This window comes from Ictidomys tridecemlineatus, chromosome 1 (genome assembly GCF_052094955.1).
Source record: "Ictidomys tridecemlineatus isolate mIctTri1 chromosome 1, mIctTri1.hap1, whole genome shotgun sequence".
Taxonomy (NCBI): domain Eukaryota; kingdom Metazoa; phylum Chordata; class Mammalia; order Rodentia; family Sciuridae; genus Ictidomys; species Ictidomys tridecemlineatus.
This window is the reverse complement of record NC_135477.1, coordinates 85,215,710-85,241,212: the sequence shown is the minus strand read 5'-3', so window position 1 is coordinate 85,241,212 and position 25,503 is coordinate 85,215,710. Positions and strand designations below refer to the sequence as shown.

Sequence of the window (25,503 nt, the reverse complement as noted above, 5' to 3'; positions counted from 1 at the left end):
AAATATCATTTGCTTATAGGTTATTGGACTCATCACATTTTAGCTTTAAGATTTTGCTAAATGTCTAACACTGTTTCCTGGCTTAGCAGTAAATAATGTGAATGAAAGATAACTTTAAAAGTCACAGATCACCATTGCTGTTGCTATTCTCTGCTGACATTCCTTTTAGCTAACAGATAGATATTCAGTGCTGATTTTGAGCCTGCGATCCTCCTGCCTTCGCCTCCTGAGCTGCTGGGGTTACAGGTGTGCACCACCACACCTGGCATTAGTGTTTTTAAAAACCATCATCCCCTATGTGTGTGCATGTGTATTTATGTGTATTTGAGAAAGAGAAGGAGGGAGATGGAAGAGAGGGAGAGAGGAAAGAGACCAGAAGAGTCATACACATACCAGCAATCGCCAGAAGGACCAGTTCCCCTTGGCCTTTCCTGTCACATTCTCCTTTTTTCCCTCAGAAGTATTATGCTGACTTTTACAGCAATCACTTTCCTGCTTTTCTTTATAGTTTTCCCCCTAAATATACACATAGGTATATGTATAGCTCTCACCTTTTTTGAGCTTCTTATTTATTAAAATATATCCTCTATATTCTTTTGTGACTTCAATTATCCTATTCTACATTATATTTGTTATCTTCTTCTGTTAGCCTAGAATTAGTTTTATTTTTATTTTTTTGGTTGGGGGGGGCTACTGGGACTTGAACTCAGGGGCACTTGACCACTGAGCCACATCCTCAGCCCTATTTTGTATTTTATTTAGAGACAAGGTCTCACTGAGTTCCTTAGCATCTTGCTTTTGCTGAGGCTGGCTTTGAACTAGTGATCCTCCTGTCTCACTCTACTGAGCTGCTGAGATTAAAAGTGTGCACCACCACGCCTGGCTAGAATTCATTTTTATTGTTAGAATACTAATGTATGATTACATTACAATTTATGGCATTGCTGATGGACACTAAGATTGTTTCTAATTTTAAACACTTTACATGTTTATGCATGTTTCCTGGTGCACGTGAAATATGTTCTTTGCTAGGATTTATATGAAGGATGGGACGATTATGGAATGGAATGGATTTACTATAAGATACTAGACTCTCTAAATGTATTAGATAATGCCACTGTGTATTCTGAAGTGTTTGTACCAATTTGTATTTCAAGCAGTGATTTTGAGTTCTGGAGGGCTTGATTAATTATTTTATTTTATTATTAATGGGCTTTATTTTTTAGAGCAGGTGAAGTTCATGACAAATTTGAGTAAAAGGTACAGAGATTTCCAACATACCTCTTGCCACCATGGCCTCCCCTCTATCACTGTCCCTGGCAGAGTGGTACATTCATTGTTGTGGATGAACCTACAACAGAGGTTAATATTTAAATCTTCCAAGATGAATTTTCTTCCAAGTGAATGCTATGGTCAGACCTTGTGTAGGTACAATAGTGATTCCAAAGGCTGACAAGAAAACAAAATCACTTTCTCTTAATAACAATCAAACTGTCTATTCCTGTTCTTGTGGCTAAGATGTTTTTCTCAAAGTCTTCTTGGTGTGTGCTGCTTTTCATAAATCTTTGCTCACCATAAAGTGAAAGCATTTGTGTGTGTGTGTGTGTGTGTGTGTGTGTGTGTGTGTGTGTGTGAGAGAGAGAGAGAGAGAGAGAGAGAGAGTTACTGGGGATTGAGCCCAGAGCAGCTCTACCACTGAAGTACATCACTGTCCCCATTTTAAAAAAAATTTTACTTTGAGACAGGTTCTAAGTAGCTAAGGTTGACTCTGAACTTGTGATCCTCCTGCCTCAGCCTCCAGAGTCTCTGGGGATTGCAGGTGTGTGCCACCGTGCCTGGCAAAGTCAAGATATGTTTAAATACTCAAAGAAACTGAGGTCTTTATTGTAACAACCTCATTTTATGGCAAAGAAGTTGATGCTCTGTAGAGTGGGCCTTGATTTTTCCCTGACTGGGGCAGATGGACCCTCACTGTGCTGTAATAGGAATCATTTATTCAATGACACAACCTGTTCAGTTCCTCTCTGTGTCTGAGTGATTGTGCTGTTAGAGGTAATACTTTTTAATGTTTGCTGTTAGAGCAATTATTAGTAATTCTGCCTTGGTTACATTAGTTCAAATAACTCCTGGTACCAGCTAAACAGAAAGACACATATTTATTTGGTAAAAAATTTTTCGTTTTAATTAAACAGCCCACCTCTGCTAAATTGTATAACCTCTTTCCACAGTTTGTTTTCCTGGCTGCCCTTAAGAAACCTGAAACTCTCCAACAAGCAGAAATATTTATGTATGTCATGATGCTTCCTATTTCAAGCTGTTTGCCCTCTTCTGTGCTCTGAACTCTTGTACTGAACAAGACAGCTCTCTCTTAAAACACTTAGGTCAGTTTCTTATTTGTTTTCTTTAAACACCAGAAGATCCTCTCTTCCCCTGCCTTCCTGCTCTCCGTAAGTGGAGAGGCTCAGAAGGAGGGAGGGAGGGAGGAAAGGAGGGGAAAGAGAAGAGAGAGAGGGGAAGAGAGAGAGAGAGAGAGAGAGAGAGAGAGAGAGAGAGAGAGAGAGAGAGAGAGAGAGAGGTCAACAATGAGCCGTTCAGCTCCACATGTTTGCTGTTCTCTCAGATCTGAAGATGGAGCCTGAAAGCAGAGGACTGGGAGCTGGACTAGCAGGACTGGCTTGGAAGGATCTCCTGGTAGATGAAACAGAAATATTGATGTATGTCATGATAGGTCAGGTTGAGCACGGCGCCCTGCACCCTGGGTTTGATGGTATTTAGAGCAGTGCAGCAGGTACCGCAGGGCATACCATCTAAACAGCTGGTACCCTGTCTGCTTCTACAAACACTATGATTTTAAAAAGGAACATGAAGGGTTTAGATGTGCCCACTTTATTGTATTGCAGCCTATACAACCATGGAACATTTCTCACCTGATTTAGAGAGGCTTCTCCGCCTTAGAAATCTCATGCCAGTGAGGTTGGTAGCATCTCATGCTGATGGGCTGGCTGTGCTGGTGAGTGTATGTGTGTACATGTGTGCATATGTGTGCTCATCTCATTACCTGATCCTGACAAGTCTCTTCCTGGTTATTACCTTAAAAAGGAAGTAAAACATGTCCTCTTGGGAATCTCTTAATAATAAAACCCTTCTTACTAATCAAATTAGTAGAATAGGCAAAAACTTACAGGATAAAAACTTGTAGGATAAAATAGTTTATCTTTTCAGTTTTGTAAAGATGACAATTGCTAGTACGTGAAGCAAATGTGCTACCTTGGCACATAGATGTTTTGGCATTTTTGATGCTATTTCAATGGGGGAGATCTATGTTGTGTCAAACAGACAGATAATGGAACAAATATAAGAGAACTGGGTAGCATTTCACTGTGATAAGTGCTCTTTACATATTTGAAATAGGAAGCCATACATTCATTGATCTAGATTTAGAAATAGCAATAGCAGTATAAACTAATAAAGAATGCAAACTAATCAGTTTTCTTTGGCATTCCTGTGGAGTATTTCCTCCTAGTTTCAAATTAGAGTACTGTTGGATACTGGCCTATTACATACCATCAGCACAGCCTGTTGGTAGGACAAAGCTGAGCTTATTCCCTATGGTGAGGGGGACATCTCTGCACAGGGTCTTAGCAGAGTCTTGGAGCGGATAGAATGGCAAGGCTGGAATTTATTAAGAATTGCAGTTTGATTGAATGAAGATCTTTTAATTTGGGGGTTGAGGTGTCAGGGAATGGCAAATGGGGAAGGAATCTGATAGGGTTTCTGTATGGATCATGATACAATTTAGAATTGGTTTTATATATACTGTCTGTGGAGACTTCCTACTGAAGAGTCGATGAATCTTGGGGGAAGTCCCTGTAAGAACAATCAGTCATTTGCCTGAGCAACTGTCTCTGGGAATAGTGAAGTTATCTTCGTGAAGACAATGGGAACATAAAATCATGTTAATATGGACAGTGAGCTGTGTGGGGAAGCAGGCGGTTTTGTCCCAATTGTGTGTGGGAGTACAGAATTTCTTTTCTCAGCTATTGCTCAAGAGGTATCTGAGGCAGAACCAAGAACAACAGATGCTACCTACAGCAGCTGTAGTCAAATACTAAAAGCTAACTTTTGTAGGAATTCACCAGGGGAAGAGCTATTGGTCATTTATTCATTCATCTAATAAGCCAATATAGAGCACATCCCACATCCCAGGCACTGTGCTAAGATTGGGAATACCACAACATACAAGACAGAGTCCCCACTTCTTGGTCCTTTCAGTCTGGTGTTACACAGCTTTGTCTGGCTCATTGTAGTTTACACACACAGTAAATAACATGACTGGAGTTTCTGTAAGGCTCACATTCTTGCTGCATGCTCATTGCAACAGATCTTGCTGGTAATTTCATGTTTAGGTTAAAATGAGGCATATTTTAAGGTGTGCCAATGCCTATAGAGTTCATGGGTTTAGCTTGTTTTTATTTTATTTATCTGTTTATTTATTTATTTTAGACAGGATCTCACCACTATGTTTCACAGGCTGGTCTCAAACTACTAGACTTAAGAGATCCTCCAGCCTCAGATTCTCAAGTGCTGGGACTACAGATTTATGCTACCATAGCCAGCTTGTGACTAGTTTAGTTTTTTTTTTTTTTAAGTATGGGCAAATTTATTCTTTTACATACTTATAATACAGTGTTTACTATGGGCGAGTCATGTTCCAGGCACTGAGCCATTGCAAGAAAAATACAGGTGTACAAACTTTATACAAATTAGCTAATCTAAACACACAAATAATTCTGATTTTTAACAGCTGATCGCCATTTAACTCCACAAATAAGGAATAGCTTTGGTTTGCCAGACTATGCTAGGGTATTAGAAATAGAAGCACCAAGGACCTGTCAACCTGCAGAGTGGTCCAGCTGGGAACCAATCATAATGCATAGAAGCAAACATCATGAAGGAAACCAAGACACAGACCAACCAGGAGCCCTTTGTCCAGCAAAGGGGTGTCCAGGGGCATCCATTAAGGCCTGGTTTTAGCCTGCTGCACAGCTGGCCTGGCTTTGGCAATATTGACATAAGCTCAGGCATCTAATAGATGACCAAATACCACTGTAAGATTTGAGAAAGGCCATAGTCTCATATTTTCTGGATATATGAAGTCCATTTTGTTGTAGCTTCACCAGGAGAGAAACAGCACTGAGGATAAAGGGTAGAAACAGAGGCTCCTTAATAGCCTTGGCCTCTGAGAGCCTGCCCTGCCTGAGTAGCGGACCCTCCTTCAGGGATCTTGGAAACTGACAAGTATCTGTTTACCAAAGAGTGGTCTTTCCCTAGAACCTGTTTTCCTTAGATGATCCTCCTGCATGTGCAGAGGCAGCGATGGCAATATGTAGACAGTGGACAAAAAAATCATACCAGTGAAAAATGGATCTAGCTCCAGCATCTTCTGGCTCCCTAACCTTGGACAAATCCCTCTCCATATTCACAGAGTGAGGTGTTGGGATTTGGTGCTTTGGCAGTTTCTTACGGCTCTGACGTTTTTATTATGTCTAAATACATTGTCTCTTTGATAAAATGTATGAAATGAACTGTGAAGACAGAGGAACTAATGTCACATGCTTTTCTTTCTCTGCAGTATCTCTACACAGAGAGTCTCTTCTACACTTGGCTGTGAGATGGGGCTTGGCTAAGCTTTTCCACTTCCTCCTGTGTCTCCCTGGGGGAGTGCAGGCCTTGGCATTACCCAATGAAGAGGGCGCCACACCCTTGGACTTAGCTTCACATGGTGGACACTCCAGGCTGATGGAAGACATCTCCAAGTAAGTTCAGATGCTTGAGAGTTTCTCTCTTCATCTGTTTCTGTAAAGTCTGCCAAGCATTATGAAAAAATAACCCAACCATAAGTTAATGTTGGTGTATGATTTTTACTTTTAGTTCATGTGTACCATACAGACACAAAGCTGGGACCTTATCTGTTTTACCTGCTGCAATCTTTCTATAACAGTGCCCAGTCCATGATTTTCATTGAAAGAATATACATTTTGTTAAATCAATGAATAACGGACTGACTTTATGGTACTATTTAGCCAGTGGGATGGTCATTAGGGTCTAGAAAATAATATAAAGGAAATAACGTGCTAACTATAAGGTTCTTTATGTTGATGATGTATCAACACTTTTGTGAATTATGAGTATATTGTTTTATTTAGAACGGTTCAGATTGGTCATTATTTTTAACTTACAAAAGAAGGTTTCGTATACATTGATTTTCATGATTTAATGAGTGGTAAAATATATAATATAATTGGAAAAGTACTTTAAGAATTATAAAGTACTATATAAATATTATTAGAGTATTATTACACAATGTCCCATAGTAGACTGGTTTTTCTTGTTTGGCTCATGGAACTCAATGTAACTAATTTATGGTTATATGGGGAATGAGAGAATGTTAGAGTAAAAACTGGAGATTTCTGTTTATTTTTCTTATTTGATCAAATGGCCATCAATCAAGAGACAAGCCTATCCAAAGGGAATTTCCTTTATCTTTGGTTTAACGTGACCTCACTTTTTAGCTAGTGGGGCAAGAATGCTTCCTTTGACTTAGTCATCCTGGATAGTTAGTTCATGGTTCAGTGAGGTCCTGGAGGCCAGCTCTTCATATGTTGGTAGTTTTGTATCTTTTTTTCTTCATGCAAGAAAAAATTATGTGTTTTAAAAGCTTGCATGCTTAACAAATCCATCCATGGATGGAATTAAAAGTATGTAAGTTCAATGTTGATCATAGGATGAAGCTTCCATTTCTAAATTAACGACAAGGATCTTACTCCTCAGGCTCAGAGTCCATTCACCTTGGTGGCTTGGTGTTGGCATGGGAATTTTTCTGGAAGATTCTAGAGTCCTTGCCAGCAATTGGTGTGAAGATTTGGGGCGGTTCCTCAAGCCTTAGAGTAACAACTTCTCTTTGTAGATCTCTTTTTTTTTTTTTATCATTCTGGATGAGGGCAGTAATATTTATTTCAGTGGAAATATAGATACTTCTTGACATCTGATAGGTCTGTCCTTGTGAGCCCATTGCAAATTGAATAACCCTAAGTTGAAAATGAATTTATTAAATTTAACCAACCAGCAGCATAACTTAGCAACACAGTCCACCATGGAGTATTGATTATTTACCCTTGTGATTGAGTGACTGCCTGGGAACTGTGGCTTGCTGCCACTGCCCAGCCTGGGAACATACCAAAATTCAAAATTTGAAGTAAGATTTATGATGAATGTATGTAGTTTTAATACCATTGTGAAGTTGAGAAATTATTAAACTGTTGTAAGTTAGGCACCATCTGTAGAATATATTTTTGTAAAGCAATCAGTTTTTGACAAAATGAGGTCATATTAGAAGAGGAAAGAGACACAGAACTGAAGTGAGGAATCTGGGAACAACCTTTTGGGATGTGACAACATGCTGAACATTAACATTTTTTATCCTGAGGCATCTTTACTGTTGCTATTGCATGATAACCCATCTAGAATATTGGTACATTATCCATGAAGCCTACTAATAGCTAATGAATATGCAATTGTTCTTTGCCATGACAGAACAGAAAAATCCACTTATATTCAAGAATTTAACTTGGGAATATTGTTCTATTGTTAATGAATGTATCCAAGAATATAACATGATTAAATTTATGCATGTTTTAATTTGCATGAGAAAGTGATTTGCAACAGTGGTACCAGTGTGTTATGAATACCTCACTTGTTTGTAACATCCAAGCTTCACCACACTCCCTGGAGAGCATGTCTGTTTTCCACTGTAATCATCTAATAAACTATTGGCTGCCAGTTCATTTGTTCTACATGTGGCTCCATTAAAGGGAGAGGCATCTTTTCAGATTAAAAGGGGAATGAAATTTTGAGGTAAATTTCTATGTTTGAGTTAGTAATGTTTCACTGTTTATCTAAACCTTTAAAGTACGTAGTATACTTCACTTTCTTTTCCATAGACCCTTCTCTGGGTGCCTATGGTTTTTTTTAAGTAGCTGTTTTCATGAGCTTATGTGTTTGTTGCACTAGGTGATTTTCAAGGTTTATTTTGTCACTTGGGTTTGTCATATTAGGGAGCTAAGGGAATTGGAATCTTGGGGGTGGAATTTCAGAAACTGTGCATGGATTTTGACTTGTGATGTTTCAGTTTTCAGGACAAATGTTCCCCAGGCTTTTCTCGAGTTCGGCTCAGTGAAGATGCCTCCCTGCAATACATCCACTCATCAGAAACACTGACTCTGACCCTTAACCACACAGCCGGGCATTTGTTGGAGGCAGATATTAAACTCTTCCGGAAATACTTCTGGGACAGAGCCTTTCTTGTCAAGGTTTGTGCCCAGATGTTCTGGTACACAATAGTGCATACTCCTTTACAGAATATAGGCATCTATTCATGGTTTTGGGAACAGTATTTTTTTTTGGGGGGGGGTAGCACTTTCTTTCTAATGAAACATTGGGGGGCATGGAATTGGAAACTATTAGATCAATAGAATGAAGATTACATATGTTGTTATCAGGAAAACAGTACTTTGTATAATCTTCCTGTTTACTTTTCTGAGTCCAACCCCACCCATGGTTGGGTTTTAATTCTAACCTTGGATGTTTTATCTGTACTTATTAATTGTTTTATAATTCTCAACTAAAGCAGTTGCATTTAGGACTATTGTATGTGTATATATCTACTCCTGGGCTTCCTTGTGGTTTAGATGTAGTTAAGCCCAGGTATACAAATAGGAACAGGTAAGAACTTAGTTTTTTTTTTCCCAAAGAGATTTACCCCCTTCCATCATGACCAGCTTTGAGGGCTATCACAGCTTCATATCATAGCATGCCCATCTCAGAGTTAAAATGTTTTACTTTCTTTATAATCATTATCATTATATTTTAAGTTCATTTTTATTATTGAACCCAAGTTAAAGTCTCAAACTGGGGTTCAGGTTCTCAAAGATAGGCAGGTTTAATATATTTGTCACCACCTTAATACTGCTTAACTTCAGATGAAATTGATAGCTGATAAGTCTGTAAAATGAGGATAAATCCTGAGTTGTTGATGTTAATATGCTATTCAAGAACCCCAAGTATTTATTTTGTTCTATGTTGTAATATATCTTGCTAGGCTCATGTTAATTATTTTGACAATGGCCTCTTTTTTTCTAATTTACTCAATTATTTTAGTCAATGACCTGATATGTTATTACTGTTATTTTTTTAGAAAACAAATAGTGACTAAAAAGTATAAAGAATATTTAACATATTTTAATTATTATTAGGCAAAGTGTTATTTAGCTTGGTTTGTTGTTATTTTAAATGTAAGCAAGTGCTAATTATTATGGATTTTTCATACTAAAGCTTTACAACTTAGGATAACAAATATTACATGACCATATATAGATTTTATACAGAAAGTATTCATGCTTTACTGGATCTTACATGTCTAAAAGTTTATTTTTATGTGTTAGCTTAGATGACTTGGCTCTGAGGTGAGGGGCTGAACCACAACTCAAACTCAGTCTCTTACAAGGAGACACATTAAGTCTAAGGTTTGAGCATTGCTCAGTTATCTGCAGCCTTCTAGAGCAACAGTGGACAATTTGCTGTGGAAACCCAAGCTTGCTTTACCATGCACTAGACCTATCGTGGTGCTCCCCTTCAGAAGCCACATCTGTTAGAGTTGCAGAGGTTACAGGTTTTCATTCTATATTGCAGTTTATAGTGGTGGCATGACAATTTGTAATAAGTATTAAATGTTAAAGTGATAGGTTTGTGCTAAATATCTCAACTGTAAAGACGAATATTAAGAAATTAAAGAAAAAGCAAAATCCTTTCTTGGTTGTTTTGATTTGCCTGGCACTGGGGATTGAACCCAGGGCCTTGCACATGTACATACTCTGCCATTAAGCTATACACTTAACCCTGAATAGGCAAAGTCTTAGCTGTATCCTTTAATCATTTTTTAAATTGTTTAACAGAATCTTTCCTATTATCAGAATGCTGATAATTTAGTTGTGGAACTGGGCTAAAATTAATAAGACAACCAGGAAATTTAAATTTCTCTGAGATGGCATTCCAAGTTGCTCATAAAAGTGAAGTATTCACAAACCCATTTCCAAAAATAATAGTACTTTATTTCATGTTCTGTAATCAGAAACCAACATTATCTGATGTGCTTTTTATGCATAAGCTTGACAACTCCCCTTATTGAAAGATAAGGGTTCAAGGTCAAGGCTGACCCCAGGTAAACACGGTGCAGGTGAATGTCTCAGGCCTAGAGACCCCTCTTTCATCCCCATTTCTTATGCTTCCATCTCCTCAGCACCCCCTAGTATGGAACTACTCTAGTCGATCTCTTAAGTCTCTGGAGGCCCTGGAAGAGAGAACACCATATTCTGGAAGAGGTGCTGGGCAAGTTAGTAGCCCAAACAGGGTGTGTGACTAGACATTCCCTGCCCTTTTGTGGTCAATGAGTTGTATATTTTTTCATGTTATTTTTTGCTCTGGCCTCAGGATGCTGTTCCAAGATGGTCAGAATGAGGCAATAGATCCACTGGGCTGAAGCATGCCTGGTAGGACTCAGGGGTCTGTATCAGTTGTGTGGTTTCCCACCCAAGGAGGCTGAAGATTTATTTTGGAACATGTGCTAATGCACTTTTGGGCTCTTTCACCATTTGGCACATCAGCAAGTGATTCTGCATATTTTCACATTTTTGCTGGCTGTGAGTAGTCTGTCTGAAAAGAAAATCCAGATGGTCCCAAGAGGGCAGCTTTTCTCTAAGGCCTTTGCAAGGCTTACCAACTTAGTTTCAGCAGGTATAGCTTGCACTCTCGGTGCCAGTTTGCAGCTCAAGGTGTGGTTTTCTACTTTTTTGCCCATGGACATCCTGGATCCTACCTGTGATTGTGGTCCTATCCTGTCATCTAACCCTCCAAGGTCCCTACATCGTAGGGTCTAGGTGTGGGTTGCTACTGGTGAGCAGATGCAGTGTCCCTTGTTAACAGTTTCAGAGATGTTCTGTTCTTTTTCTGGTTTATGCATCACATTCCTGAGAGCTTTCTGATTGTTGTGACCTGCAGAAGCATTCAAGGATTAGTGGAAGGGACAGCTTTGGCCCCCTTGCCCCTGGATTTCTCTGACTTAGCTCTCTGTTATTCTGGAACAGTGACTGTTCTCCCAGAAGTTTTTACCTACCCTTGTCTTTCCCAGACTTCCCAGCTCTCAGGTTCTTGATTGTGACTTTTCTCTCTTTGTTGTATATCAGAAGTCTCAAATAGTTTTCAGTGATTTTTTTTCCCCCTTCATTTCTTAGGCTCTTGAGCAAGAAGTCAGGCCAGAGGAAAGACCAACTATGCCTTCCCAAGTTGCAGAAACTGAAGAAGGTATGTATGCTTTTTGCCCCATTAGGCAACTAGAAAAGTACCAGGACTAACTAGCTAACCAGTCTGCTGAAGTGCGTGGCAAAATTGCATGAACTAAGAATCTCAGAGGCAAAATCTGGGGTTAGTGGTGATTACAAAGCCCCTGGATCCTCTGACGGCACCAAATGCAGGGTACTGTTTGTTTCCACTTTTCTTCCACTAATGTTCACTGAGTGCTGTTTGCAAGCCCTTGGCTGGGTCTTCACATTCTTGATCTTTTGAGCATTCTCTGGACACACATAGATTGTTTATATCTTATTGCCAGTTGGTTCCCTTTTGCTTCATACTTTAGTGAGGGTATTATGTTGATTTTGGTTTTTTAAAATTTTATGTGAGGATCAGTTTACACATATTTGGAGAGGTAGATTTGTGTTATCTGTTAATTTAATTTCAGGGTAGTGAAGGAAAATTATGAAAGTTCAGTCTGTTCATTTATTTAGTCCTTCCCTCCTTTATTCGTTCTTTTGCTCATTTAACCTTTGTGAAACTTCTCTTCTAAGTTAGGTCACCAGGTCTTAAAGGGAAGCTTTGAAAATCATTAAGATATGTTGGTTGGCACAAGGGGTGGGCAGCACCATTGGCATTTAGAAGTAAGGGGCTGGGGTCCTAGATGCTTATCAAGGTACAGGCAATCCTGCCTAAGAGTTGCCCTGTAGAGCTAATTTCAAGACTGAATGCACAATTCTAGTGGCAGGAGTTCACACAGGAAGATATTTTTATAATACGTTACCACTACATTGTTCCCCATCTTAGCACACAAAATCATTCTGATGCCACCCTTGAACCAATTCACCTGCAGAAATACCATTAATCTTCATTTTCTCCAACTTGGCAATTTATTAGGGTATTCAATCCTTACTGTAATTCATATAGTTCCCTCTTTTCCATGTATACCTGAATCCGGTCTGTTAATAAATCTTAATAATAAGCACAAGTTTTTATCTTAGGAAGCATTTTCATCTATTTTTTGCATATTCCTGTATTTTCTGTCTGGAAAGAATTCTGGTTTCCAGAGAGAATCCAATAGTTGCAAACGTCTGACCACATCATTGTGTCTTCCAAGGCAGCTAAGGAGATTGTTGTGTATGTTGAAATACAAAATATCTTACTATCGGTTGCTTTCCTTTTGCTTCATACTTTAGTTAGGGTATTACGTTGATTTTGACTTTTTGAAATTTCACGTGAAGATCATGTTATATGTATTTGTAGAGGTAGAATTGTCTTGTCTATTAATTTTATTTCAGGGTAGTGAAGGACCATTATGAAATACCTGTTAATGTAAAGGGACATTGGTCTGACAGGGCTGAGAATCTCCATGCTAGATGCTGCCGTTCGGGAGGTAAAACAGGGCAATGTCCTCTTTTCTACCCTACCAAGGTTAACAGCTGGTTAATAACTTTGATCCTGCTTTTAATTGACAACTTGGATACAGGATTTATCATATAGCATAATAATAAACTCTTTGCCCTATGTTTGTTGAAAAGTTGTCCCAGATAAGAAGTATCTATGGTGAGCTGCTAGAAGTCTGTGTGGCCTGTCCATGATGTCCCTGCTCCTGGGTCAGTCCTGATCAACTGAGCTTCCTACCTAGCCTACATCTTTGGGGCTCGTGGAGTTGCCCTTGTTGTGGGTGGTGCTGCTGGCTGTGTTGGGGAGGAATAAGGGGTCTGCCTGCCTAAGGAGTTAGTGGGTTCTTTCATGCTTCATCCTTCAAGGCTGAGAGGAGAAACTTCTTCCTGGTCTATTGTGGGGAATGCTGGCTTTCCCTGAGCACCTGGCCCAGTTTTACTGCTATAACTATAACTGATCAAGTTTCTTACTTCTTGTTGGCTGGTACTAGCCATGAAGCTGTCACTCGCCTGCCAATTGCAAATAGCTAGGGCACTACATTTTATGTTGTCCTTTTTTTTTTTTTCCATTTAAGCCTCTACCTTTGCTTTTTTTAAAATTAATTTTTAAGTTTATTTTTTATTAGTTATACATGACAGTAGAATGCATTCAATCACTTTGATATATTATACATAGATGGGATATAACTTCTCATTTTTCTGAGTATACATGTTGTAGAATCATATTGGTCATGCAGTCACATATGTACATAAAGTAATAATGTCTGTTTCATTCTACTGTCTTCCCTATCCTTGCATCTCCTTTCCTCCCCTCCCTTCATTTCCCTCTACCTAATCTAAGGTAATGCTATTCTTCTCTGATGCCTCCCTCCTTATTGTGAATTAGCATCTACATATTAGAGAAAACATTCAGCCTTTGGTTTTGTGGGATTGGCTTACTTCTCTTAGCATGATATTCTCCAACTCCAACCATTTACTGGCAAATGCCATAATTTTACTCTTCTTTAAAGCTGAGTAATATTTCATTGAGTATATATACCACATTTTCATTATTCATGCATCTATTGAGAGACACTTAGGTTGGTTTCATAGTCTAGCTATTGTTAATTGAGCTGCTATAAACGTTGATGTGGCTACGTCACTATAGTATGCTTAATTTAAGTCTTTGGGTATTACCATGGAGTGGGATTGCTGGGTCAAATGGTGGTTCTATTCCAAATTTTCTGAAGAATCTCCATACTGCTTTCTATAGTGGTTGCACTAATTTGCAGTCCCACCAGCAATGTATCAGTGTACTTTTTTCACCACATCTTCGCCAACATTTATTATTGCCTGTATTCTTTATGATTGCCATTCTGACAGGAGTGAGATGACTTCTTGGAGTTTTGATTTGCATTTCTCTAATTGCTAGAGATGTTGAACACTTTTTCATATATTTGTTTATTGATTGCATATCATCTTCTGAGAGGTGTATGTTCAGTTCCTTAGCCCATTTATTGATTGGGTTATTTATTTATTTTTTTGCTGTTGTTGTTAAATTTTTGGGGTTCTTTATATATCCTAGAGATCAATGCTTTATTGGAGGTGGATGTGGTAAAAATTTTCTCCCAATCTATGGGAGAAAATCTTTACACAGATATGCATGTACACACACACACACACACACACACACACACACACACACACACATAGCTCTCCTCACTTTATTAATTGTTTCCTTTGCTGAGAAAAAGCTTTTTAATTTGAATCCATTCCATTTATTATTTCTTGATTTTTGTGCAGGGTGAGAGAGGTTTAATTTCATTTTGCTACATATGGATTTCCAGTTTTTCCAGTGCTTTTTTTTAAGTCAACTTCTAATTTTTTTATCATCTTGTATATCTTTTCTCCATTGTATCCCCCTTTAAACTAATTAAGAAAAAAAACAAACTCTAAATAAGTACTTAAATTCCAAGTTTTATATTTAAGGGGCTTCCAGTTTGGGTTTGGGGATGAGAAAACAATCTCTCTCAGAAAAGTATAATTGCTCTAGGAGTCATTTGCAGATCACACTGTGAGTATACTGCAGACTTGTCAGTGGATGGATCAGGAGAAGCTTCTTGAAAGAAGTGCCCCCTGGAGTTGTGAACTAATATAGGGAAGGCTTCCAGATGGTGGAAATACATGCAGTATGGACTCCCGAACTGGAGGATACATCAGGAGAAATGCTGGTCATTTTTTAGTCCTAGAAGTATAGATGTTTGTGTGTGTGTGTGTGTGTGTGTGTGTGTGTGTGTGTGTGCATGTATGTGAGTATGTGTGTTTGTGTGTACATGTACATCTGTGTGTAGTGGTGGTGGTGATACCAGGAATACATGCATGAGAGGCAAGCAGACTGGCAGGACATTTACAAGAGGCCAGGAATAGGAGCTCCTCCCCGACTGCTCTACAGCTGTTTGAAACAATTAGATTAGATTATTAGTTTAGAATGGTCATTCTGGAGGGAGTATGGAGAATAGATTTGCAGGGCCAAGTGGAAATCTGGGAACCAGCCAGGGGTCTGCTGAAAGGAATGCAGCAGAGGGGCTGCACCATAGCAATGTAACGAGCTGGGAGAGGTGGAGACAGGTGAGTCCTTTCCTGAAGGTGCAGGGTCTAATTGGAGCCAGAGTGAGGGAAAAGTCTAATTGATTCCTCCTTTCCTGAGGTATGTCTATAGGTGGGATAGGCCTTATATCAAGCAGAATTGACCAAAAATGTACTCAGTTTTGGACAGGTTGAGTTTGGATGGACCTGTGAGGCAGCCAGGTAAAGAGGGCTGCAGTTGGATGGTGGAATGTGATGGACATCATTATCCAAAGTACATGTATGAAGACACGAACTGGGTGTCAAATATCTTTGTTTATGTACAAACAGAGATATGAAAAATTGTGGTATATATGTATGATAAGAATTGTAATGCAAAAACCTCACAAAGTACACGTATAAAGACATGAATTGGCGTGAACATACTTTACATACAAAGATATGAAAAATTGTGCCCTATATGTGTAATAAGAATTATAATGCATTCCATTGTTGTGTATTTAAAAAAATAAAATCAATTAAATAAAAAAGAGGGCTGCAGTCACTAAACTAAAAAATGGGTAGAAATTTAATTCCTTTTAGTTTCATATTAATAATGTGTGTATTTTATAGTACATCTAGATACATTTTTGTATTTATCTACCCTTGAATGAATATTAGAAGCTGTATTCACATTCCAGCAGAGGGCAGTATTCAGCTAATATGAAAACAGTTTTGTCCATTCAGGAGCCCTCAGAGATGTAACTGAAAGAACAAAGCATTTTAAGCATAAGGACTTCCTTCCTTTTTCTTTTAACCATAAACTATTTTTGAGATCTACTAGAAGATTTTTTTAAATGAATTGTGCTTTTCTATGCCTTTTGGGGGCAATGAGTGGATGGAGAGCTTGCCTTTGTAGCTGTAATAGGTTATAACTTTAGCCTGGAAATTAAGTCTTCTGCCTTTGGGTGCAATGAATGATTTTATTATTATTCCTATGAACCAATTATGTTTGCATAATTTCATGATTATAATTGCACTTCCAGAATAATAGGAAGCTATCCTGAATGAATTAAACAGGCCCAAAAGTCATCTCATTTTTTAATATGCTCAGATTAATAGACCATTAGTATTTATTAATCCACAAACTGGATCTATGTTTTTCTTTGCTTTCTTGTTGTTGTTTGATCTCTCCACCTTAGGAATGCCTGAAGAGCATTGTATAGAACACAAGTCTCATAAGATATTCTGAAAGATAAAAACATCTTTGGTCAAATAAATAGAAAATGCTGTATATGAAACCCCACACTGGAGATGCAAATGCATGTAGTGTTTCATAAGTTCTAGGAAGTGATGAATCAGGAAACCCATGCAACCTTATTTGACCTAGCAGATCCTCAGCTTAAAGAAGCCTTTAAGAACCCCTTTCTGTAGTTCTCAACATCTCATGGAAGTAATGTCCAGAAGGCAATTTGAAGAATGAGGCTGTTCTTCATTTCTCCTGACCCTCTTCTCTCTGGACTTATTTCCTCCATTTTCACTATCACCTGGGTTCTTGGCATTCATCACTGGACAGGATCCAGGGAGGTATTTTCAAACTACTTGTGATCACCTTGATTATTCAAGACCCTACAGGCCTCCCTACACCTCCACTGAAATTGTTTTTTGTCTAAAAACTGAATTAATATATATTAATTGTACATTAATGGGATTTGGTGTATTATATCCATACATGCATATGGCATGCATAGATCATATTTCTTTGGAGAGCTACTGCCCTCCTAGAATCTATAGCCATAATGCAAGCCAACAACAAATACGATGTCACTTACCACTATATAAATCCAATTGCTTTCTTTTTTTTTATTCTTTTATAGTTAAAAGAAACCGTCTGTATGATATGCTATCTCAGCTTTTGTGTCTCTGGTCTGTAACTTTGTTGACTTCCCCCCATATTTTCATTAACAAGAAAACAAATTCCAATCACAAAAAAGAGAGAATAACATTATTTTCTCCAGGACTGAGGCAGAGGCTCAGATGTGATCTGCAGGAGGGGCCATGGATCCAAATACAAGACACAGTCTGAGAGGACAGGGGTCCTATAGGCTCCTTTACCTAACCATGCAGTAAAGATTTGAGTGCCCACCTTATGTCCAGCATTGTTCTAGGCACTGGTTATACAGCAGTAACAACAACAACAACAAAAACCCAAACTAAATAAATAAATAAAAGAAGAAGGAGCAAAGTGAGAAAAGCCCTCTCAAAGAGTTTTCTTTTATTAATTTCCATCAAGCATTTGTGAGTAGCTGCACTATGTGAGTAGCTGAGCTGAATGAAGTGTGCACACTCAGAACAGACATTCCAGCAGTTCTTGGGAGGGACATTTCTGGGAGTCAGGAATCAGTTTTCTCATTTTATGTATGAGGAAGTGGCAGTACCCAGAGGTCATTATGTTACTTGTCTGAGGTGACACAACTTGCCCAGGCTGTCAGAAGTCAGGTCAGGAGTCTACCCTCTTACCCACCACCCTACAACCTACCAACCACCCCCATGTAACAGAGGATCTATTGGTTTAAGTGTTTGGTGTGCTGTTCTAGAATTTTCTCTAGCATTTGTGTGATGGAAAAAGTGGTAAACATCAGAATCATTGCTTGGCAGGGAGCTCTATTCCAGATGGTAATCTGTCTCAAATCCTGATGAAGGAAGATTTGTGACCCGCATGCACGGGCTTGTCTAGATGACACATACCTGCAACAAGCAGGCTCTGCTAAAGCCTCAGCTCTGTCATGGACTAGATTTTCAGCACTATGCAAATTACCTCGCTGTGTTTGCTTTTGCAGAAAATGGCCGATGGAGGTAGAGGTGGAGGTGTCATATGATACTTACTTAATAGTAAAAATAATACAAAAATACAGTATCTAATGAGGTCAATGCTTAGCACATGATGTCTGGTTCTGAGCACAATGCCTGCCCTGTTCAATTATAAAGGCATAGGTTTTGAGATACCAGAACATGACCATTTATATGACTAGAGGTAAACCGAGTTTTTGCCTGGACATTCTTTAGATGGAGGTATGGCCCTTACCTGTGTGCTTTGATTTGTGAGATACAGAGAGGGTTGCATGGTGGATTCTCCTTATTTCCTACAAGGCATTGGGAAGACAAGAGTGTTTTTATCCACACACAATTTCTTCCCCAAGATTTCTCAGTTTAAATATTCTAACTCAGGGTTTTTTTTAGAACTATTGCATGTGGTTCAATTGTTTTATCAAAATATAGGTCCTTTAAGCCAGGACAGCTGGGGATTGAGGGATTGAGGACAGCAGTTCGAAAACTTTCTGCAGGATGATTATTCAGTTGGGGACACAACCATATCCTAACCCTCACGTTGAATTTCTATCCAAGGCCTTGATTAGTGTCATTTACCTACAAGTAGGGGATTTTGGCATTTTGACATAATTTAATAGGCCAGGCATAGAAAGACAGATGCTGCATCTCTCAGTCATAGGTGGAAGTAAAAAAAAAAAAATGACCACATAGAGAGAGTAGAATAGTGATTATTAGACAAGGTAGGAAGAAAGAGAAGAGGAGCTAGAGGGAGTTTGGATGACAGCATCAATATACAGTTCCACAGGAGGAATCCATTCTGTGTCTACAGCACAGCACGGTGACTATCGTTTACAACAACGTGTATTTTACAAAGGTTAGAAGGGAAGAATTCATAGCCTCCAAAAACAAAGGATGGGAATGGTAACTATCCTGATCTGATCATTACACAATGTATCCATCTATCAAATTACCACACTCTATCCCACACCCCTAGTACAAGAATATGTCAGTTTTTTAAAATTTTTAAAAATACACAGAGAACATGTCTCCCAGCTCCAGGAAATGATTTATAGTTGTTTCTTTCATTTTACAGAATACTTCATCCTTTTCTGAGTTTTCTTTATAGAGTGACTTTGCCAGTCTTTTTCTCCTAAAAGGACCAATTTTTGTTGTTAAAGGACCAAAGATAAGATGGAATGTCAAGCTGGTCGGTTGCTCATTTTGCATATTATTATAATAATATCAGTATTTTCTCACATAAAAAATCCAAATTCTCTTCCTTATCCCCAGTTCATCACAGAATTAAAGCCTCAAACTTTGACCTATAGAGAACTTGAGAGATCGGTTAGCTGAACCACTGGATGTGTGAGATCAGGGCTCAGAGGCTCCTCAGAGCTTACCTAGAGGCAACAAATGCAGTTCACATCTGCTATGGAGCCTTTCTTCCAGCTGGCTCAGGTTAGCAGGCAGGAGAGTCAGCGAAGGATTCTAATGAAGTTGAAATAAGCTAAACGTTTTCTTGAACTGAACTAGAACTAAGCTTGAAGTCTTAGGGACAAAAAGTAATTCTAAACCAAAATTATGCTCTTACTTCACTTTGAAATATAAGACTTGGAGCTTCTGCTTAATTGATAACTATAACCAAATCTGGAAGCTGCAAGTATCTTTTTGTTCCCCACAACTGTTTTTTTTTTTTTTACTTTGAGATTTAATGGGGCAAGATTGTGTAGGAGATGTAAAAATCTATATAAGAATACATTAAATATAAAGAGTTGAGTATGGTGGTACATCCCTGTAATCCTTGCAACCAGGGAGGCTGAGGCAGGAGGATATCAAGTTTGAGGTCAGCCTCAGCAACTAAGGGACACCTTCAACAACTTAGTGAGGTCCTGTCTAAAAAAATATAAAAGGGCTGAGGATGTGGCTCAGTGGCTAAGGCCCTGTGCTCAATCCCTGGCACCAAAAAAAAAAAAAAAAAAAAAAGAATATATTAAACAGCAGAATATCATATGACTCAACAAGTTCACCCATAGGTATATATAGGTATATATTCAAAAGAAATAAAAGCACATATACACAAAAACTTGTACATGAATGTTCATAGCAGCATTGTTCATGATAGACATAAATCGGAAACAACCCAACCCAAATGTTCATCAGCAGAGGTATTAATAAACAAAAAGTTGTGTGCATATATATATATATATATATATATATATATATATATATATAGGGGGATATAACAAAATGCTATTTGTCAGTATAAAAGAATGAACTACTGATACAGTACTGCAGCATATATGAACGTTGAACCCCTCATGCTAAGTGAAAGAAGACAATAACAAAAGATCTTGGTGGCGCACATCTGTAATCCCAGCAGCTTTGGGAGGCTGAGGCAGGAGGATCATGAGTTCAAAGCTAGCCTCAGCAAAATTGAGGCACTAAACAACTCAGTGAGACCCTGTCTCTAAATAAAGTACAAAATAGGGCTGGGATGTGGCTCAGTGGCCAAGTGCCTCTGAGTTCAATCCCAGTACCCCCGCTCCCCTCAAAAAAAGACCTCAAAAAAAGATCTCATATTGTGATTCCATTTATATGGAATGTCCAGGATAAATCCATTGAGACAGAAAGTACATTAGTGGCTGCCTAGAGCTGGGCTGCAGGAGTGGGTGGTAGTGTGGTTGGAGAGATATGAGATAATGGATGTGGGGTTTCTTATGGTAATGAGAATGTCCTAAACTTGATTGTGGTGATGTGGCATAGCTCTGAATATACTAAAACCAATTGAAATACGTGTGCTAAATGGGTATATTTTATGGTATGTGAATTATACCACATAAAGATGTTTTATATATCTCTATAGAAATAATTTATGTATTGATGTAAAATAATTTTAATATATGATTAGGATTCTTCTTGCCCTCTTCTTCTGTAGGAGGGATACATATCAAAATTTAATTTAATGGTGGTTATATTGATATTTTTTATAGTCCTTTTAAAGAATTCTTGTAACTATTGTTGAAAAAGTATTGGAAGTAATTTAAATTAAAAAAATGTATTTCAAAAAGATATCTTACATTCTTTCAGAAATAATGCAGAGAGTAAGTATAAAAACTACATTCTAAAAGAGCACAGTTGAGAGTTCTTCCATCGCAAGAATTTCTTTTCTCATCTTGATAGCTTTTCCAAGGCTGTAGTTCAGTGGGGATGGGTAGAGCTTGTGAAACTGACTGGAATGTTGGGGCTTTTGAATGAACAAAGCTCATTTTGATATTTCTGTAGATAAATGTCTTATCATTTCTCCCAGTGCATATTTATCCTGGGCAGGCAAAATTAAAGTGCTCATTAGTACTCCCACTTTTAGGAAAAAGCACCTAGTATGTACTAAGCAGCAGATACAAAAATTGGACCAACATCAATTAGAATGTTGGGACAAAAGTTCAAGTGTTATAATTGTCGCTGAATTAGGAGCATTTGTTCTCTTTGCAGTTTTGGCTCTCTGGCAGTTGTGAATTGGCTGTGCACACTAGGGTAACATGTTGTAGCAACATGGAGGTGAAGTACTTGCTATGAGGCACCAAAGGACTGACAGCTGGTAGGGCGGGAAGACAGCAAGGGAAGTCACTCATCTATCTGGTCACTAATAAAATAGTTCTAGTTGTAATAAAACAGAGCTAGCATTGAAAGTGTTGAATCGGCGAGTCAAAAAGTAAGCAGCTTTCCCCTGCCTGTCTGCTCTGCAACTTGCCTCATGATCTACCACATCTTGTCAGCTGTATATATTTTGAGCCTCATAGGTGTTGGTGCAGGAGGGAAGCATTTATTTGTTTGACACCTAGTATGTGCCAAGATGGAGATACAGATGTTGGGCCAAAATCAATTTGGTCCCAGCCCTCCTGGAATTCATAGCCTATTAGGAGAAAATGAGTCATTCAAAGACTGTGAACTGTTCTCAGTGTATTGCCAAAGGGGTACCCAGAGCCTGCTGTAAACAGTCTTAGGGTTTTTTTTTTTTTTTTTGGCATTCATGAGGTGGGTTGAGCAAATGGAGAGCATGACCCTTGTTTTCCAGCTGCGTTGTTGATGCTGTTCTGCAGATTGAAGCCAGGCGTGGACTTGGTTGTGGACAGTTGAACCTGAGGGCAGGGCAGCATTGGTGGTCTGGCTGGCTCTGATTAGGATTCTTCTCCTCCTCCTTCCTGGGGAAGGAGTCGGATGGCACAGCCAAATGGCAATTAAAGGAAAATGTGGAGCATCCTGTCTTTGGTGTAAGCTTTTTCTTTGCCTAAGCTTAGACCCTTGGTTCCATCTTGCAAAAGGAGACAGTAAAACATGTGAACAGAGTTGAGATTGTTTTAGACAAATCTGCTTCTTAATGACACATTGATATTAATCTTGCAGCTACTTAACCCTGATTAAAAAAGAAAACCTGTTTGCTAATGCTGTGTTACTAGTGAACATAAGTACTGGAGATTAGCTCTTGTTCTATTATAATTTGGCAATAAAAAAACATGTTTATCAAGTTTTGTAAGTCTGATTTAGAGGCGTAATCCTTCCTTTTGGGTGGGCCTCTAAGGCAAGATTAATAGGCCTTGAACACAGAATAGCTAGAGTTACTGATACCATTATCTGCTGAAGGTTGCTATAGCAATGAGTGGTTTAATTGCACTATGCAATTGGTGGTTCTTGGGTTGGTGTAAACGGATCCCACTAATTTAGCAGAAACTCTCCTGGAGTAATTTAATTAAACTCTGGTAAAATGAGTGCTAAATTTGAAATCTCTAAGATATGGTTCTGCTTAGTCCTAGATTAATTAAAAATATATTATTATCCTGAATCTGCACATTGCCACAAAGGTTTGTAAGTTATTTTAAAAATGAAGTCTACTTTCTGTGAAAATTTATTGGCTTTAATATAGTTTGTAGCAGTTGCTTTAAAATAAAAAATATTGCAGTTGATGATAAGAAAAAAAATGTAGGCATGGCAATGTCTAGTGATCAGCACAGCAACCTTTAGGGGCAGGAGAGGGGAGGAAACTGAACCTAAGCTACTGGGTGTGAACATGTCATCTTTTTCATAAACAAGCTGGAATAAATGGGTACCATTCTGAATAAATGCTATCTGTATGGACTTTTTTCAGAAATGAAGTATAATGATCATTTAGGAGCTTATGGTATGAGATAGCTTTAAAGAAATATCCTATAATGGGGGTTGAGATTGTAGCTCAGTGGTAGGGTGCTTGCTCAGCATGTGTGAGGCACTAGGTTTGATCCTCAGCACCACATAAGAATAAATAAATTTAAAAAATAAGTGCATTGTGAAAAAAAAATCTTAAAGAAAAGAAATATCCTATAATGGGCAAAATAAAAGTGTGACTCTCAATGTCTAATGCAGATGTATCTGTTGAAACTTTGGTTCTGGTTATCCTTCCCTCCTTCTTTTTAACACCTTGGAGTTAATCTCCACTTACTCCAATTTTTACAATGTGAATATATGAGTTTCAACACCAAACCTCTGCTATGGGCCTAAAATATGGTGAATGCCATTCTAGGCGATTCACATTAGTATTCTGCATCTGTTCAGCGGGACAAAAAACATTAAACTTGCATTTTGGATTTTGGCATGTACAAGGAGGCTTTTAAAAAGTGAAGAAGTTGGCCCATTTAGATAGTCATATCCTTGGCAATGTCGTTTACGCAGATGTTACTCTGCTGCCACCTGGAGGCCTTGTGTGGGATGTGCCTCTAAAAGCTGGCAGGGATGCTGGGTAACATGAACTGTCCAGGCTGGGTGTCAGCCACAGCCCTATCCCTGGGACTCCCTCCCTGTTGAGAATTGTTCTCATAGCCATAGAATATCGGGGTTATTACATCTTTATCATGGAAGCTAATATACAGTATGAATTCAAGAGTGATATGCTGTTTTGTAGTGTAATTGTAGTATTCTTTTTTTTTAATTTTTAAAATTTGTTTTAATTAGTTATACATGACAGTAGAATGCATTTATACACTTTGATGTATCATACATAGATGGGATATACTTTCTCATTTTTCTGAGTGTACATGTTATAAAATTATATTGGTCATGCATTCACATATATACATAAAGTAATAATGTCTGTTTCATTCTACTACATTTCCTATCCCCACACCCCTCTCCGCCCCTCCCATCACTTCCTTCTACCTAATGTAAGGTAATTCTATTTTTCTCTAGTGCCCCCCACCCCCTTTTGTGAATTAGCATCCGAATATTAGAGAAAACATTTGTCCTTTGGTTTTGTGGGATTGGCTTATTTCTCTTAGCATGATATTATCCAACTCCAACCATTTCTTGGCAAATGCCATAATTTTACTCTTCTTTAAAGCTGAGTAATATTTCATTGAGTATATATAGCACATTTTTTTTTTTATCCATGCATCTACTGAGGGACACCTAGGTTGTTCCATGGTCTAGCTACTGTGAATTGAGCTGCTATAAACATTGATGTGGCTGTGTCACTATAATATGCTGATTTTAAGTCCTTTGGGTATAAACCAAAGAGTGGGATAGCTGGGTCAAATGGTGATTCCATTCCCAATTTTCTGAGAATCTCTTGATATAAAACAAATTAAAAATTTTTGTTAAGCATTCTCACCACTAAGCTATATCTCCCGACCATTTTTATTTTTTATTTTGAAACAGAATCTTGCTAATTTGCCCAGACTGTCCTCAAAATTGTGACCTTCCTGCCTCAGCCTCCCAAATAACTGTGATTACAGGCATGCATCAGCACGTCCAGCTGTTAAGCAGACTTAAAAACAAACAAACAAAAAAAAAAACCAACAAAAAAAAATATGATAAGTGGAATTGTAGCTTTCTGCTCCATCCTGTCTCATTAAGTAATGAGTAACTCCACCTTTGTCATTTATGACCCTTGTTATTTATGACTTGTCATGGAGAGCCATGTAAATGAAGCCCTATATCCCTTTTCTAAACAGAATGGATGGAAACTCCTGGCTGTAGGAAGAGCTTGAGTAAATCTACTTGGAGGTTTGAGGCATTAGGGAACTGAAATCAGTAGGAGTAGTAGAGTTGGGAAAGTCTAGTTAGTACATTTTCTAGGAAAACTGTTGGTATTTCATCAGGACTTGCATCTTGTAGGACCTTGGTGACCAGAAGGTGAGATTCCAGAGAAGAGCCTCAGGCTCCACAGTGTTGTGTATTTATACCAATTCAGATCGAAGGTTTTCAGCCATCTGCCCCTGCTAGGGATGTCAACACTTATTTTCCCCACAACAAAACCTGCTCCCAGGGGTTATTTCGACAGTAGTGGCTCTTGTTTCCAGGC

General features: G+C 38.4%; 1 protein-coding gene across 6 annotated transcripts in view; it reads left to right on the top strand.

Moving 5' to 3' along the window:
- The window catches only part of Arhgef28 (Rho guanine nucleotide exchange factor 28), a 291,621-nt gene that overhangs the window by 129,004 nt on the left and 137,114 nt on the right, over nt 1-25,503 (top strand). For all 6 annotated transcript variants that reach the window (XM_078043571.1, XM_078043579.1, XM_078043576.1 and 3 more), the window contains 3 exons: nt 5,633-5,816; nt 8,189-8,369; nt 11,346-11,415. In XM_078043571.1, the coding sequence (XP_077899697.1) occupies nt 5,633-5,816; nt 8,189-8,369; nt 11,346-11,415 (435 nt within the window). The remainder of the gene's footprint in view (nt 1-5,632; nt 5,817-8,188; nt 8,370-11,345; nt 11,416-25,503) is intronic.